The sequence below is a fragment of the Rhea pennata genome, chromosome 8, assembly GCF_028389875.1.
Source record: "Rhea pennata isolate bPtePen1 chromosome 8, bPtePen1.pri, whole genome shotgun sequence".
NCBI classification, from domain to species: domain Eukaryota; kingdom Metazoa; phylum Chordata; class Aves; order Rheiformes; family Rheidae; genus Rhea; species Rhea pennata.
This window is the reverse complement of record NC_084670.1, coordinates 4,542,566-4,558,864: the sequence shown is the minus strand read 5'-3', so window position 1 is coordinate 4,558,864 and position 16,299 is coordinate 4,542,566. Positions and strand designations below refer to the sequence as shown.

The 16,299-nt window shown below is 40.0% G+C and overlaps 1 protein-coding gene across 5 annotated transcripts in view; it reads left to right on the top strand.

Moving 5' to 3' along the window:
* The window catches only part of FGGY (FGGY carbohydrate kinase domain containing), a 152,546-nt gene that overhangs the window by 127,363 nt on the left and 8,884 nt on the right, over window positions 1–16,299 (top strand). For 3 of the 5 annotated variants that reach the window (XM_062581581.1, XM_062581579.1, XM_062581585.1), the window contains one exon: window positions 6,950–7,065. The exons of the other annotated variants lie outside the window; for them this stretch is intronic. In XM_062581581.1, coding sequence (XP_062437565.1) covers window positions 6,950–7,065 — 116 coding nt within the window. The remainder of the gene's footprint in view (window positions 1–6,949; window positions 7,066–16,299) is intronic. 5 annotated transcript variants of the gene reach the window in all.

The following is a 16,299-nucleotide window of genomic DNA, read 5'->3' as shown; positions in this document are numbered from 1 at the left end:
ACTTGGGAAATGAAAAGAGGAGATAAAATTATTTCTCCCTGTTGAGTTAAGGAATGCTGCTTTCCCTTGTCTCATTAAAAATGTAAAGCTCTGTTGTTTTTAAGCAGGGTAAATTAGTAATTAAGTGCTATAATCAAATTGTGTAAACATAATATTGAAGGAGAGAAACAAATTAATCGTTTTGTTGGCTTGCTTTTCCCAATTAATGCACCTTTTACTAAAGGGCTTCCTGTTGTGTTGGGATGTTTTTCTTTTCTCCTATTTCTTTAATCAGAGGATTTTGGAAAGACAGAGAACAGAGGTGATGGTTCGTAGGCACCATGCTGTACACAGGAGTGTGTTAAAGTGCTGTGAGCTTGTCTTCCTTTTCTTTAAAAGCTCCAAATGTGTGCATTCACAGTCTGATTCTGTGGTTCAGTGGAGGCCATCGTTGAGTAGGGTTGGGTGACACCTTCTGCTTTTCTAAGTAGTGCAGTGGCTGGGTATGACCTCTTTATGTAAATGATTTTTTTAAAAATTCCTTCCTGGATGTGTAAATAGTCAGTCTCTATTGACAGGGTGTGTTCTCTGTAAAAAAAATACTTTAATTTTTGCTGTGTCACTTACATACCTATTGTTAGAATCGGTATTCTAGCAGTGAAAGCATTTTGAGTCTTTGCAGTCCATTCATTTGTTGTTTTCTCAGTTCTAACTGTCAGCAAAATTATCAAGGCATGTCATGGACATGTTGTAGACTCTATGGCTCACAGAGAACCAGACAAACACTGTCAGTCTTTTCCATATAAGCATCTAAGGTGGTAGATGACTGCAGAATACATTTACAGCTACTAAGCCTAGACTCAGATCAGTGACTCAGCAGTAGAACAACTCTATCCGTTTACCTCTTTCCTTGGTATTTTGACATTGAAATACTTCTTTGCCTAAATAGTGAAAGGTGTTTTTTTTTCCTTGCATAAAGAAGTTAGATTCAATATGTCATGGATGAAACACCAAGATACTGGCAATGCCTCTGGCTTTTGTATAGAGTCAGCTGCCTTCTTACCAGAAGTCTTCAGAAAAGTATAGATGAGAGAGAAATTTTAAAAGGCAGTGATTTGATGGCCACTGTCCAGTTCCTTGTGGCCTAGTGTTTATGGTACAGAGAGTGCCTTTTTAGTTAGCATATTTTGGCCTTACTGTTAGAAGTCTTAGCAGTAAGAGTAAAAAATGGATGACTCAGAACTATTCTTTTGCCCTAAGGATGATCCATCTGTATTAAAGCTGAGAAATATAAATGCTCATCTGTCCCTGCCAAGCACAAAATGAGCTTTTAGTCAGTTTGAGAGTTTTCAGTGTGAATTTTTTTCACTTTTCAAAAGCCACAATAAATATACAGAAGCATTTCTATTTTCTTCCAGCTGACTTCACTGGACAGTATTTGCATATGGTTGGAAATCTTCTCTTGGTAGGAGTTTAATCACATATACAAGCACCACTGCTTAAAGAGTCAAACAGCTGAGATGTGGCTGTGGCTGATAGCATGATGCTTTCACAAAAGTGCTAAGAAAAGTACCCTCTGTCTTGTTGCTGTTTACTGACATACGATACTGGTTGACATCTGTTGCCCTTCTCATTTGAGGTCTGTTTGCTTTACTAACTTTAACATTTCCACATTGCTATGCTGCTGAAGTGAAGATACGCAAATCTCCTTGGAGTCTCCAAGGTCCTTTCATGAGAAGCAGAGCTGCCATCATTTGATCTCATCCTCCCGGCCTCTTTTTATACTAGAGTTGAGAGAAAGAACATCACTGCCGTTAAATATTCTTGGTGAAATGCAATGTCAAAAGTTGTAGGTTGTCATACATTTGATGTATTATCAGGTTTGTATATGCTGTACAGTAGCGTTTAGTTCATTGTCACATTAGATGTTTTGTAGTCATTTTATATCACTCTATATTACAGGTAAAAACTTTGTTGTAGTGGGTCATACAGCATAATCAAAACGTTGTATTCTCAGTTAATGTAAATCAGCACTACTCCAGCATTTCAGTGAGTGACATCAGTTTATTCCACTGCCCTGATCCAATCATGCACTTTAGTACATCATTTAACTTTTAAGTAGGCAAGAAGTTCAGCTGAAGATAAGCAGGACTACCCATGTGGTGAAGTACTTTGCTGGATCAGAGCCCAAACAGGAATCTGACACACAGCTCACTTGTAGATGACACATCTTGAAATGATAAAGGCTATTTGGGCTCTTGCAATTAGTTCACATTATTACCCGCTCAGAAATGAGTTGTGGATACTGTAGGTAATAGGATACAAAGTCTTTTGTTCGGGGCTGTTGTTTTGTGGAAACGTAGCAAGTGCCATTTTAAATGCCACCCACTACACAAATGTTTAGATTTGGAGTTTCTTAGTTACGCTTTATTGGACAAAGAAAGGTGGCTGCAGTAAGTCAGTGTAATATGTTGACTGTAACAGAACTGTACCCATTTACGTTAGCTGAGTTTCTGGCGCAGAAGTATTGCAGTTGGACACAACAGTCAATACAGTACCTAAAGATGTGATCATACTATTTTTTTGAAAGCAGATGATTAAAGAAATACCACACTCGTGAAATAAACTGAAGTGTGGCGTTCTGCTTGGATATCGGTGAAAAGGGGATGTGGTACTATGTGTTGGGAATATCATTGTGACTTACCTGTTTATTAATTCTGTCTGAGATTGGTCATAAAGATTTTACTACTTTTTTGTTACATTTATGAGGATGGACAAGGCAGTAAAGACCTTTCAGAATGCTCAAATGACCCAAGAGGTCTGTTTAATCCTCTGTCTTTATGTTGAAGGTGCAGCCAGCTTTTTACATTCGTGTAGCTACATTGACTTCACCTGCGTTCTAGATCTTAAACACATAATTACCATAGTAGAAGCAACCACATATATGTAAAGAAAATCTTTTCTGTCTGTGGGTTCAGCACTTAGTTTGTCATGCCATTTATTTTTCAATAAACTCACATAAGCAGATGTTGGCATACCATAGAGTTAGTCTTGTGTTAACCTGCAAAGGTTTGAAGATTACTAAGCCAACAGTTTGGTCTTAGTAAACCAGTAGTATTCTTTTCATCTGATAATAAGTCCAAGACCTGGAAAGCAGAAAAAAATACCCTGACCAGAACAGCTGAGATTCTGCTGCTGCATATCTTTGTAACTCACTGTGAACTGACTGTGGTGGAGTTCATGTAAGGAGATGTACAATTAGCTGGGCTTTTTTTTTTTTTTTTTTTTTTCCAACAGACTAAGATTCAGGATCAGCTTTTAGAAGAAATTATTTAATAATATCATTACCTTACAATTATTCTAGCTTTCTGGCCTTGTCTTCTCCTGAGGAAAACCATAAATATGAGGAAACCATAAATGTGTCTTTATAGGAGAGACTTTCTTTAAAATGTGCAGTGATCCATCTCTATTCTAAGGGCAGATTCTACCCACATATTCAGAGACACAGCTGAAGTCATTTGGACCTTGGACCCCCTTCTGGCCCAGCCTTTTAGTCAGGGAAGAATGTATAGCAATATTTTATAGGAAGGATGAGTAAAAAGGAGGATACTATGGATCTTTTGTATCTGTCAGTAGACAATGAGGTCCTTTTAAGAGTGTGCCTTGCTTAAATGATGTTCAGGATGTCAAATAAGTTAAGGTCTCTGTGCCCTCACTTCTTCAATAGCTGAGCAGAACAACATTCAAGTTATGCACTAGAGAATTGGAAACTCTATCTGGCTACATTGTGAGATTAATTTTCCATCTGGGATTTGAACTCCTGCTATGTCAGCGCAAGGGATCAGACTGTTCTGAAGGGAAGCACAAGCGTGTAGAGTCACAGCACTAGCTGTCTGAAATGCTTGAGGTTTTTTAAAATACATTTTTCAAAGGACATTATAATCGCTTAGTTGTGGGATTTGGTGCCAGTAGTATGTATCACTAGGATGTATTTTTGCTCACCCTATATCTGAAGAAGTTTGATACCTTACATGTGCGTTTTTTGTCCTTTCCCCTAAAGATGTCAGGAGGGTTTTACTTCTCAAAATTTACCATATCTGTATAGTTTAACAAGACTTTATTTACCGTAGCATCTAGGCATTTCAGATACTTTACATTTTATTGTGGTTAACAGTAAATACATTCTTCTTTATTCTCTTTCATATAATTATGGATCTGAAATGATAGCGGAGAGAGCCCGTAACTTTATCACTTTTATTAGCAATAAAAGCCAGTTGTTTTATTAGAATTTTGGCTTTCCTCATTCTCAGAATTGGAATGCAGTTCATTCTCCTTTCTTTGTTCAAATAAATCATGTATTTCATTGGTTTTTGTTTCCTTAGATTCTTAGATATAGACATCTCACAACCATTCTAAAGCTTTGCCTTCTTTTTTAATCTGAAGAAATCTTTCATGTGCCCAGTCAGTGCTTAAATGTTTCTGAGGCACAGTTTGAAATTAGAAATTGGACAGTGACATGTAGAGAGGATCCATATGAAATTGGTTGATGTTTCTGATTTGTTTTTGTTGGGACAATCGTCTACATAAAGATTAGCAAGACCATAATTGTCACTCTTGAGGGAAATAAAAGCAGAAAGGCTAACCACTAGCTAGGCATGGAGAAGCATAAGTTGTCGACTGCTACATAGAGATATTCCTCTAGATGAGGCTTGAGAAACACTCAGAGAACATGAATAAGGAAGACTGCTGTGCCCGTATCTTGCTGTGTCTTATGAGCGTATAAGCAGAGATAATGAGCTGGATTGTCAGCTCACCTGTGTAACTGTGTCATCTTTGGAGCTCTGCAAGTATAACTGTCCTTAAGTGACCCTCCAAGGGAGAACACTCTGGTAAATAAAACAACTTACAATCAGTATTTTTCCTCTGAAGAATCTCTCCAAGACAAGAATGTATGTGGAGGGCAGTGCCGTCACCCAACCCAAATGCTCCCTCCCAAAACTGCAGGGTGGAGGGCGATAATGTAATGTATCACATTTGGACAATCCCTTCATCGCAAAGCTCTGTAGCGCAGAAATGAGTTAACCACCTTGGATATATTCAGCAAAATATTGCTGAATATTAGCTACCTTGTCTCAGACTCGTTTTGCTTTCAAAGTATCTGCTAAAGCTTCATTTTTGCCAGATTTTCCTGGACTAATGTCCTCTTTCTGTTGTCATCACTCATTTCTATAAACTTTAAGTAGTTTAGATACTGAATCCTCTATCTTTAGAATAGGCTGCGGGAAGCTGTGCTTGAGTGTCTTAGAGCTGATAAACTGGATATGTGTTAGCCTCTAGGTTAGAAGCTGGCACTTAGCTTACGTGAAGGAAATGAATAATGGCCCTAAAGATGATAAGTTGTTTGAAGCTCCTCTAATACATGGGGTCTTTTTGTGATGAGCTATTCTCACTTTCTGTGACTGTGTGGTATAAAAGCTTTGTATTTACAAGCACATTACTCATTAGTTACTGCTCCTGGTTATAGAGTTGTTTAATTTTGCAATAGTTCCATCTAAGGGATGATTCTTGTATTGCATGAAAGGGAGACTAGGCAAACTTTGCTTTTGTATTTTCTTTGTATAACTGTGCCCCATGGAAACACTGGGTAGCCGGTACTGCTGCTATGAAGACACGAAATGCCTTGTGGCTCGCTGGATATGGAAGTTCCATTGATCTCAGAAAAGAACTAGAGAACCAGACATGGAAAGATATTAAAAGAAACATGAGACAGGTGAAGATAGATGTGACAGAGACTGTGACTTCTCTTTTTCAGCATTAAATCCCCACCATCCTTGTCATTTCCCTCTCCCTCCTTCCTTACTTCCACTATGATGGTGTTTATTCCTCCCTTTTCCATTCATTCCTTCTTTCTGTTCCTGCTTCTCTTCTATTTCATTTTTTTTCACTTTTTTTTTTTTTTAATCTATTGATTCTTCCTTTGGTCTTCTGTTTCATCTTACTCCTCTTCTTTTGTTCTCTCTCTCTATTTCCCTGTTCTTTCCCTTTGGCCCCTTGCTTGTGTCTTCACATAATAAAAATGGCAAAGGGGGACAGATGGTTCATGGCCATTCAGTGTGCTGATTCCTCAGGTCTACTCTCGAGGCTGTAGCACTTTGGTCAGGCCTTGTGCTACAAGGTACTCTATTCTGTACAAAGTGCAAGGTTGGGTACTGTACTGGTTGGGCTGTGCCAGTGTTCTTGAACTGGAAAAGGAAAGATTTATGATGGCATTGATTACAATGTTAAAATAAACTGCCCTTCCTCAGCCAGAGGAATACAGATTTGTAAAAGCCCATGTTTCCTATGCAAAACGAAGGGCTTTGGCTAAGGGAGCCAGCTGCCTAGGTTAGCTGTTCAAGGTCTGACAATGACAAGTCTTTAAAAGCAAGGAGCCAGAAAAAGCCATTTATATTAAAACAAACTCTGTCATGAGTCATTTCACTTCTTTTTCTCTTACACACACACAGTTTATGTCTCAGACCTTCTAAGGCCTGAGTAACATCTGATACTCTTTAGGCTGAGCCGTCTCTAATATGAGCGGGTTCCTGCTTCCAGTTACAGTGTACAACTTCAAACTCTGTTTAATTGGAGTCTTGTGTTTACAGTCTGTAACTATTACTTACTTGTCATTTTCATGGCGATAGAAAATATTGTTTGTCCATGATTCAGTCCCAGCCATGCTGCTGAATAGTTCAGTGTCCTGAACAGCGACAGAGAGAAAGCGGCCCCAGACGGGCTGTCACTTTTTGCCTCATTCCTTTCTCTCCTGCAGCTTCAGTCGTGCCTAGGGGTGGCAAGAGGCTGGTCGTTGCAGATGAGGAGAGGTTGGACCTGTAGGGAGTGGGACCCATTCCCTTCCTCAGGCTGGGGTATAACTTCACAAGCTGCTCTGATTAAGGAGTCATCATCAGGTGTTTGCATCTCTGTGTAGGGAAGTCAGAGGCAGCAGCAGGAGGCAGAGACCCTTGATTTGAACCTCCTCCCCACTCGCTCTGCTCTGCTCTGCTCCGCTCCGCTCCCTGCGATAACCCTCCTCCAGCATCTCAGGTCAGTGAATGTGAGTGTGCGTGCAGATCCCCTGCTGCTTTCCATTCCTCCCTTAAGCAAACAAGCAGTGTAACCATGCTCTGCCCTAGGTTTTTGCTGTCATCCCTCTACTCTTTAGATGTGCATGGCTACAAAAAGAGAATTTGAGCATTTTAGTGAGAGCCTTACACACAAAGGAGTTACCACAACTGTTACCTTATTCTACCAGTACCAGCCAAGCACTGCTGCATGTTTCTCACAGGTTGCTTATCAGCTTCATATGATTTTTTTTCCCCTTTTACTGTAAAAAAGACTATGTTGAAGTGTGCATTATCAGAAAACCATAATCTTTCTTTTTTCCTTCCTTTTCTTTTTTTGTCCGCTCCCTTTTTTTCTATCCCTCCCTTCTGCTGCCAGTTTTTTGTTTGTTTAAGTATTTTTACTAGGTGCTTTCAGGGAAAATAGATAGTAGCAGCTAGAAAATACAAAAAGTGTATTATTTTTCAAGTCTAGTTAACTACTTGCAGCCAAAGCCTATGCAAGCCCAAAAGGGGAATGTGAAACACTGCTGAAGGTCAGAGAAGCTTTGTCCCGCTCAAGAGCTTACCAGGAAAGCGGTCTAACATCCAACTTCATTAGGAAGGGATAACCTCCCAGGCCCGCTGCCAAGAGTGACCTTTCCTTTTTTATGCAGCATGACTCTTGTTCCCCCTAGTGGCTCATTGCACAGGATCTGTTGACATGAACATTTCATGTGGCTACATTTGAATTTTTCTGCCAGATTTTCTTCTCATCCACATTTTTGCTATGTTTTGTAACATTCTCAAGTCTACCTAATGATGGTAGTTGCCATTCTTTTGGTTATGACTTCAGGAAGCAGGAAAATGTGTTATGGATAATACTTTACATTTGCTGTGTGAAAACTCAGCAGTTGGATTTAGGGCTGGGGAGGTGAGGGTTTCCTACCCACGCACGCTTGATTCCTTCTGCAGCCCTAGCAGTAAGGGATAAGGAATAAGGGCATTTCGTGTTTATCAGCATCTCTATTCGTGTTTTAGCTCCTCAAGTATGAAAAAATCTCAGTCTCTAAAGATGTTAGATACCTCAGATCAGCAGGCTTGTTTAGTGTCCTTGAGATAAGAACTGAATTGCCTGGCTTTATGAATCAGACAAATCATATATAAACTATAGTGTCATATTTCTTAGCAATGGGGAATAGAAGGCTGTATTTGCCAGTGTAGTTCTTACTAGCGGTGTGGTTAGAGGGAGATAATGTATACAGGGAGTGAATTTCTGCTATCAGCTTTACTGCTTTGAAACCAACATAAGTCACTGTAGTATCAAGTTCTTCTGAGTTTACTTTGGTATAAATAAGAGTAGAATTTTGGAAGTCAGACAATAATATATGTTACCTGACTTAAAAGTCAGAATACATGAGTTTTATTCCTGACTTTTCATTGACTCTGTCTGTGACTTCTGGCAAATTGGTTAACTTTGTTCTTCATCCAAGTGATTTGTAAGCAGATCTAGTGATGTTTAGGTATACCATAGGCTGACTTTGTAGTTAAATTAAAGATGATAGAATGAAAAGTGCAATGAAAATGTATGATGTTATTAATGATATTACTCTGGTGGATTAAACAAGGAAGGATGAAAAGTCATTAGACTGCTGACCTAGATGCACATAATTGGATAATCTTCTGAGTTCTGCACAGGAAAGCAAAAGCTTACTTTGTAGCTGTAACCAGTTTATTATATGTGGTAATTTTCATTACTATGTATGTAATATAGAAGATGGCTTATGAGTTGTATGAATACAACTAAGAAGTTTGTATATTTTTTAATATTAGTATTTACAGTATTCATGACTCGTAAATGGTTATGTTATACATTTACAATGAAGTGCACTTCATATGCAAAACTTTTTTTTTTTTTTTTTTTTTTTTTTTTTTTTTTTTTTAATATTTGGGCTGGAATAAGGAGACCACATCCTTTAAAGCATAACTTTGCTCAAGGTTTATATAGGCAATTTCTTAGGACAACAAAGGCTAATTCAAGATCAGCATTTTCATTCATAGGCTTCTAGCTGTAGGCATCTAATTCTGTATATAATATGTAACTGAGAGACTGGATACTTGTTTTGCTCAAGTATTGGAGACTTTTGAAAATTAGATGTTGCCTATTCTTGACAACAGTAGGGTCAGGATTAGCACAGATCACAGATGCATTGCTTAGCCTTTCTGATTTGTCCCTGAAACTGGTTTGTGACAGGTCCATAACCTAATGAATGTAATGTAAAACATTCAACAGGATAATAAGAACTCGTTGTTACAACTGTATCCTTTTTCTTGCATGTCTGGGTTGTATTTTTTTTTTTAATTAGGTTACTGAGCTTTAGAACGGCCTACATTCCTTCTATTCCTGTAAAAATAAAATGACTGACAGTTTTTCAATTGCCCATGGTCCTACTGTTTGTTGGAAGAGGAGTGGGCAGGATGGGTTCCTACCAGATTTTTCACATGTTATTCATAGAAAAAAGATTATTGAACATGAGACAAGCACTTTTGCTCAAGCACTCTGTTACTGATCTAATCCGATTTTATATAGAGCCACACAAATTATTCTAAGGCAAAGAAACAAGCCCCGGTAGAGCAATGGGTGAGTGCATTTCAAAAAGTTGTATAGTAAAAATAAGATTTTCATCAGATAAAAGTAATTTAATTTCCCTCCCCCATCCTGAGCTTGTCACAGCCTAAGAAATACCTTTGAACAAAAATGAGCTATTTTTTAGATCTGCTGTATTAAGCAATTTCCACAGTACAAAATTGCTGCTAATGGGAAAGCGAAACAAATCTGGGATTTTGAGCTAGTGCAGTATTCGTGCAAGTAATTAGCCTGTACAAAAGAAGCATTCATCTTGAAATGATAGATAAGCACTAAGGACAGAATTCAAAACTGTAAATATGTTAGCACTTTAAACGAGAGCATAGCTTCAGCACTTGTTAGACTCATCGGCTGCTGTAAACAATATGGATCTTTCAAATGATCTCTGCCCAGATCTCAGCACATTAGATAATGATATAGTTGTTCATTTTTTTTCTTCTTCTGTTTTGTTTTTTTGTTTTTGTTTTTGTTTTTTGTTTTTATCAGAAGGTACATTCTGCAAAGAATAGGCCCATGATACTGCCAGCACACACACTTGTCTCTCTGCATGAGGAGACCCAGTCAGGCCTGCAGAATCGCTGTGGGGAGTGAAGAACAAGTCTGCAGAGCTGGGCTCTGCATTCCTCTGTTTATACATAAGTAGGAACAGTATGTACAGCTGCAGCACAACTTTCCTGTCATGGCTCTGCCTCTACCCAAGTCTAGAAAAGGCTTTCTAAGGTCAGCCAGGCTCAGCTCACAGTTAGGACATTTCTTCAAATAAGATCTGGAGAGAGAATCTGTTCAGGTTGTGGTAGCAGCTTCTCTTTTGCAGCTTTGCAAAGGGTTAACGGTGACTGAGCTGTAACAGTAGAAGGTTTCATATTGTGAAAACAGCATACGATAGAAATTAATTTGAAACCAAGAAATTCACTTTGCAAAGGACGCTATAAAAAGCTTGTAAGCATTCACTGACCTAGTCGAGGTTCTGAATGGTGACCTATAAGTGAAAAGCTCCATGAACCATTTGAGTCTCTGCTATTCATCTCCTCTGTCAGCTTGCTTTTTTTAAATAAAAGGCCAGATCCTCAGCAGCAGGAGCTGGCTTAGTTTTCAGATTCAGCTGAATTGTAAAGCACAATGTCTTTTTTCTTCAGTTGTATCTCATGCTGGCTAAATTTCCCCTGTAAATGTTTTATATTAATTTAGCGGGATTATTGATACCCATGGACTATATGGGAAACTGGGCTACAGAAGGCTTGCATGACATGGCCAAGATTAAAATTCAGTGGCTGATGTATCCTACTGCTGCTTACAATCACAGATGTGTACTGGGAAGAGCTTTCCTCCATAAGTGCTTCAGGAGCAGTGCGTTAGAAATTCCCAGCAGTGTGAGTACAGGGACAAGGGTTGTTTGGAAATAAGAGCCACAATGTACAGCTAACTGGGTTCCCAATAAAAAAAGAAATGGGATGGAACAGAGAAGGTTCCTTTGAAAAGAGCAAAGGTGATGAGCTGGGTATTTTAAGGAGAGAAAGCCCCTCTGAAGGGATTCGATGTTGTTCACCTTTTCCCAAAGGGAAAGGGATAGCTTATAAACAAGCTAACAGCCCTCGCTCATAGCCAAAATTTGGGAGAGGCAGAGGGAGAATCTGTTGAGTATATTCTTCTCTGCAAGATCTAAACTTTAAAGATAAGCCCTGGGGCAGGATGGTGCTATATTAGATCTCAGGCTAGGAGCCAGCCAAACTCTGCTACCACTTGATGACTCACTCGCACGCTAACTGCACTTTTAATTCTGACTGGTGTATTTTCAGACAGAACCATGTATTGTTTTGAGCACAATCGATTACGAAACCTGCTCTTTTTGTATTTGCCAAATGAATACAAGTGCTTTCTTAGAAGTATCTTCTAAGGAAAAAGATGGCTCAGACACCATTAAAAACTCCTGCTGGCAATGCTGGATGGCAACTTTAGGTTTGCTTGTTAAAAAGGTTGTGTAATATTACTGCAGTCAAAGGCTGTTTTATGGCTCTGGGGCAGATGGTGATTAATAGCCCTTAGTTTAGGATTTGTATAGAAAAGCAGCAGGCTTCACAGATAGCTAAAATAATGAAGATGGCAGGTCTTGACATTTGCCAACAGGAACAACTACCTTCTTCCCAATGCATTCATGTAGGTTGTTACCTACAGTTCTTTTCTATGCAAGAAATGTAACTGAAGTACACAAAAATACGTAAATATAAAGAAGTTTCTACTTACAGAAAAGCTGTGATGGTAAAGGAAACTATATTTACCACTTCCAAATGGTCTCCAAGAGATACCAGCCAATGTTTATAGCACCAAGGGGAGCAGAATGAGGCAAGTTCACTTTTTGCAAAAGCAGCAGGCAAGAAGGAGTTTCCAGACATTTTACTCTCATTTGAGAAAGGTTGATTTCAGCTATGCAGTCTTTGGAATATCTGAGATGTGTTCTCCTGCCCTGGCAACACCTGTGAAGCTTGTTGGGCTGTGTTTGTGATACATTCAGAGGTTTCCCCCCAGATCTGGTTTACCCAGTGGGCAGCTCCATGAGCAATGTGGAGCTGGTTACTAGGCTGATAAACAACTGGAGCAGGCAAAGTGAGGAGAGAAAGGAAGCCACAGCCCCACCGGAAACTGAAAACATATCTGGAACCTGCACAGTGCCTGATGAATGTGTTTGAGGGGGAAGCTGAGAAAGAGCAATGTGGGGAACAAGAGTGTCTGCCTAAGCAACACATGTATCCCCACTGAAAATAGTGTGAAATAAATGGGAAAAGGCCTTCAGAACCCCATGTAGTTCTCTCTTAGTGTCATAGTTGCTCTGCTTGGTACCTGGGCTTCATCCATCTCCTATGCTTTCTTTCTATATATGTATTCTGGCTTAATTATTACAGTTTTCGCATGTAAAGCCCTTCTGAAGATCTCTGTCTTCCATTAAGGCTCAGAAGTGAACTGAAATTCAAAGTGTGCATAGTTAGTGTGGATGTGTGAATGTGCCTAGCCAAGGGGTCTATGGGATTCGTCATATATGTCAAACAGGCTGGTAGTCTTGCTATAGGAAAGGAATGGATTATGTGTCCCTTAGAGGCCCAGCATATGCTCCCCAAAACAGTCTTCATATAGGAGGGATTGTGAAGTAACTTCAGCCTAAGCTTCAGCTCAGCCCTTCAAGATGTGCTGAAGGCTAAGGTGTTCAAAATGTCCCATGCTAGGCACAGGCCCAGTATACGTTCTTCAGGACCTGGCCCAGTTACTTCTTCTTTCCTGGGCTGCTTTAAGGACAGAACAATGCCACTCGGCTCCAGGGCTAGGAAGAGCAATAACTAACAAGCAAACTGTACAGGTGAAAGATGCATAAACTGAGAGTTTATTGAATTGAGTTTTTGACCAGGCCTTACCCTGAGACGTTGTCTTTTTCTTGTGGATAAACCTGGTACAATTAGGGCACTAATGCAATTAAAATGACAAATAATAATTGAAATAGATGGTTTGTGAAAGTGTGAAAGAGATGTATGTTTAATGTATTTATATGACACATGTTTATAATATTGATAGTTGTGTAACTAGAGTTGAAAAGCTATTCACAGTGTTTTTGCCATCCACCTGTGAACTGATAAAGGGCCTCCTCTGTCAGCTTGGTTGTGCCCCAGGCCAAGGTTAGCAGGTCTCATGATGCTGAGGTTTTGGGAGACATCAGGGAGCCAGCATTGCTGTTTGCATAGAAGATATCACTGAGCTCCCTGGCTGGCTGTCACCTGTGTCAACAGGAGTCACACAGTTCAGGCTGGGATTCTCTGTTGCTGCCATTGGTGGACATTTAGCCACAGACTAGCTGGTCTGTCCGTCTGACCACGCTTCCTTAGCTATTCAGTGATAAGGAGCTTTCTAAAATCTCTTAGCAATGTGTGTTCTCCATTTGGAGAAGATGTGCCTTTTACAAACAGCACTCAGTTCTTACAGAACAGTTTGTGTTCGTTCAGCTGATCCCTCAAGTAATTTTTATAGCCAAGGACATTTAAGCTATGGCTTGAGTTTTAACAGCAGAAGAGCAAGCAAGAGGAGTAGCTTCTTGTCCCTGGCTGCCCCTGATTTTCAGACTAGAGGAGGCCTGGTGCCCCTGTCTTTAACACTACTAGACAATATCATTAGCTGATCGGTGGTGCTTTCCCTCAGCTCTGAATCAGTTTAGACGTTTGAATTTGGGAGAGAAAAATACATTCTGGAAAAACATTCTAGAGGAGTTGGTGACTCCTTGTCCATGGCAATCGTGGCGAGGTAACCAAATGCATAATTCAGTAGATCGCTCGTCTTCTTTATCCTGTGCTTTACAAGGAGAAGTAATTGTGCAGTCCAGTTCTAAATACTTTCCTAATAGATTGCTGATTTCTTCTAGGCTTTATTCCTTGCCACATTTTGGATGTATTAGTTTTTTCTTAAGCAGTGTTGTAATTTTTTATTGTAGATAGGATGGCTGTAAGGTTACCAGTAAAGGCTATCTTCATACTTTAATGCAGTTTTACTCTCTGTTTTAACATCTCAAGCTTCTACTGGTTCACAGTAGTGCAAGACATTTTTTTAAAAGCCTCTTGATTTTTATGAGCACCTGACCAGAGTAATTTCCCATATGCAATCCAGATTGGATAAAATGTAAGGCTATTTCTGAGATACATTTTTTTAGAGCAAACCACATGTGAGATTAACTAGATAAAAAATAATCCTAAATCAAAACTCACAGCAGGGATTTCACTTGTTAACCTCAGATAGACACTGGAGCATAGCAAAGAATGTATTGAAAGATAAAGGGAAAAGCAGAGTCTCCTCAGACAGTGTAGGAAAGATGTAAGTGAATAATTAGATGGAGAAATGTGAAATGTTGCAAATAATTTTGCATTATGATGCAAAATTTGCTATAAGGCAAAGTGTAGGCAGAAATTGTTTTCATGAAAAAATGCCAGCTAGATACCCCCAAAACTGCTAAAACCTACTGAATAGGGGCTGAATGGAGAGACGTGTGCAGATTAAGTAGATCCAAAAAATGTTTTGACAGCATAAGTGAACATATGGAAAGAATTGAGAGAACCCTGTCCAGCTCCCCATATGTAAACGATGCCTTAGCCATAGCTCATAAAGCAAATACAGATGCAAAAAGAAAGACCCCCCTTTCTTATCCCCACCCACCAATAAACCTCAATCTATTGCCAGATGGCAAATAAAAATTTGAACTAAATGTGAGGAAAGCTGTATGTTCAGCATGAATGTGAAAACAAATCAGCTGAATAGATCTGAATTCTCTACCTTAAAGGAAGTGGTGCTGTTCAACAAAATATTAGGTCAAATACACAGCTGAGTGTCAGGATATCCTGTGCGGATGCTTGTTCTTCAACTTTTATGTTTTACCCTCCCTTCTGCAAATGACTCCTGCTTTCTTTCCAGCTCGTTTCTTTTGTTGGGCAAGTTAGTGTGGAATCAGACACCTGCCCTGCCTGCCCCAGGTTTCACCAGCTAAAATCAAGGATACAAGCACTGGGATAGATCCTGCAAGCAGAAAGTGAGAAATAAGCGAGAGAAGCAAAATAACTTGCTTCAAGTTGTGCAACAGAGCAGCACTCCCAAACTGAGTTTACTACATCAGCAATGATGGGTAGGGATGGGGCTGCTTTAGCTTGTATCTCTGCTGCAGACCCCTGTATTATGACCTGATGCAGGTATGATCAGTCCCAAATCTGATCTTCGGACTTCCAGGTGAGCTTGCTTTCTATTAAACAGAGCTGCCTATCAATCAGTGTAACATTTCCAGGCCTGAGGAGTAGGTTACATGAGTATCTTCTCTTGTGTGTTATGTGGACAAACCTTCGTGATCTGCTGCAATACTCATGCTGTGTATGGTTAACACCTTTATTCCACCTCAGCAGTGAGGTGAGAGAGAGGTGCTCTCTGTGCAAGTTGGTCTTGCAGCCAGGGAGTGCTGATCGTAGTGACAGAGCTCCCCTAGCTGGCCTCCGCTGTGCTAATAAAGCTGCTAACAGCAACATTGCCCCCGGCAACATGGGACAAGGGTGGGCAGCAAAATGCGACCCAGATTCTGGTGGCCAGGCGGACCAGACCTCTGTACTGCTGCGATTGCATTGTATCAATACGTATCATATCGGTACTCACTAAATTTAAAGTTATCTTGGTTCTTCATACACAGACTTAGTACTAAGTGCCCTTCGTTAATGCCTGTGCATAGCTGTACATGCTCGTGTCGGGGAAAGCGTGGCTAAACTCTCTCCCAGCTCCACGTAGATGTGGCCTGAAGACTGTGGGCACTGTTGCCAGTGCCAGCAATATGTGAAACTGAAACAGGAGCTAAACACTTGGGCTCTTTCCATTGCCTGGGTAAGCTGAAACCCCTGCTAAGCTGTCAAGCTTTCATCCAAGGAGCTTTGGACACTGAGAGGTGCCAGCTATGGAGCCCCCTCAAAGCAAACTGCTTAATTATTTGATAGTCACAGGCAACTCAGGGGAGTGCAGAGTCAAATCAACAACAAAACAACCTATATTTAGTAACAGTGTGGCTGGAGCTTAGACCCAAACATAGTTTCCAGC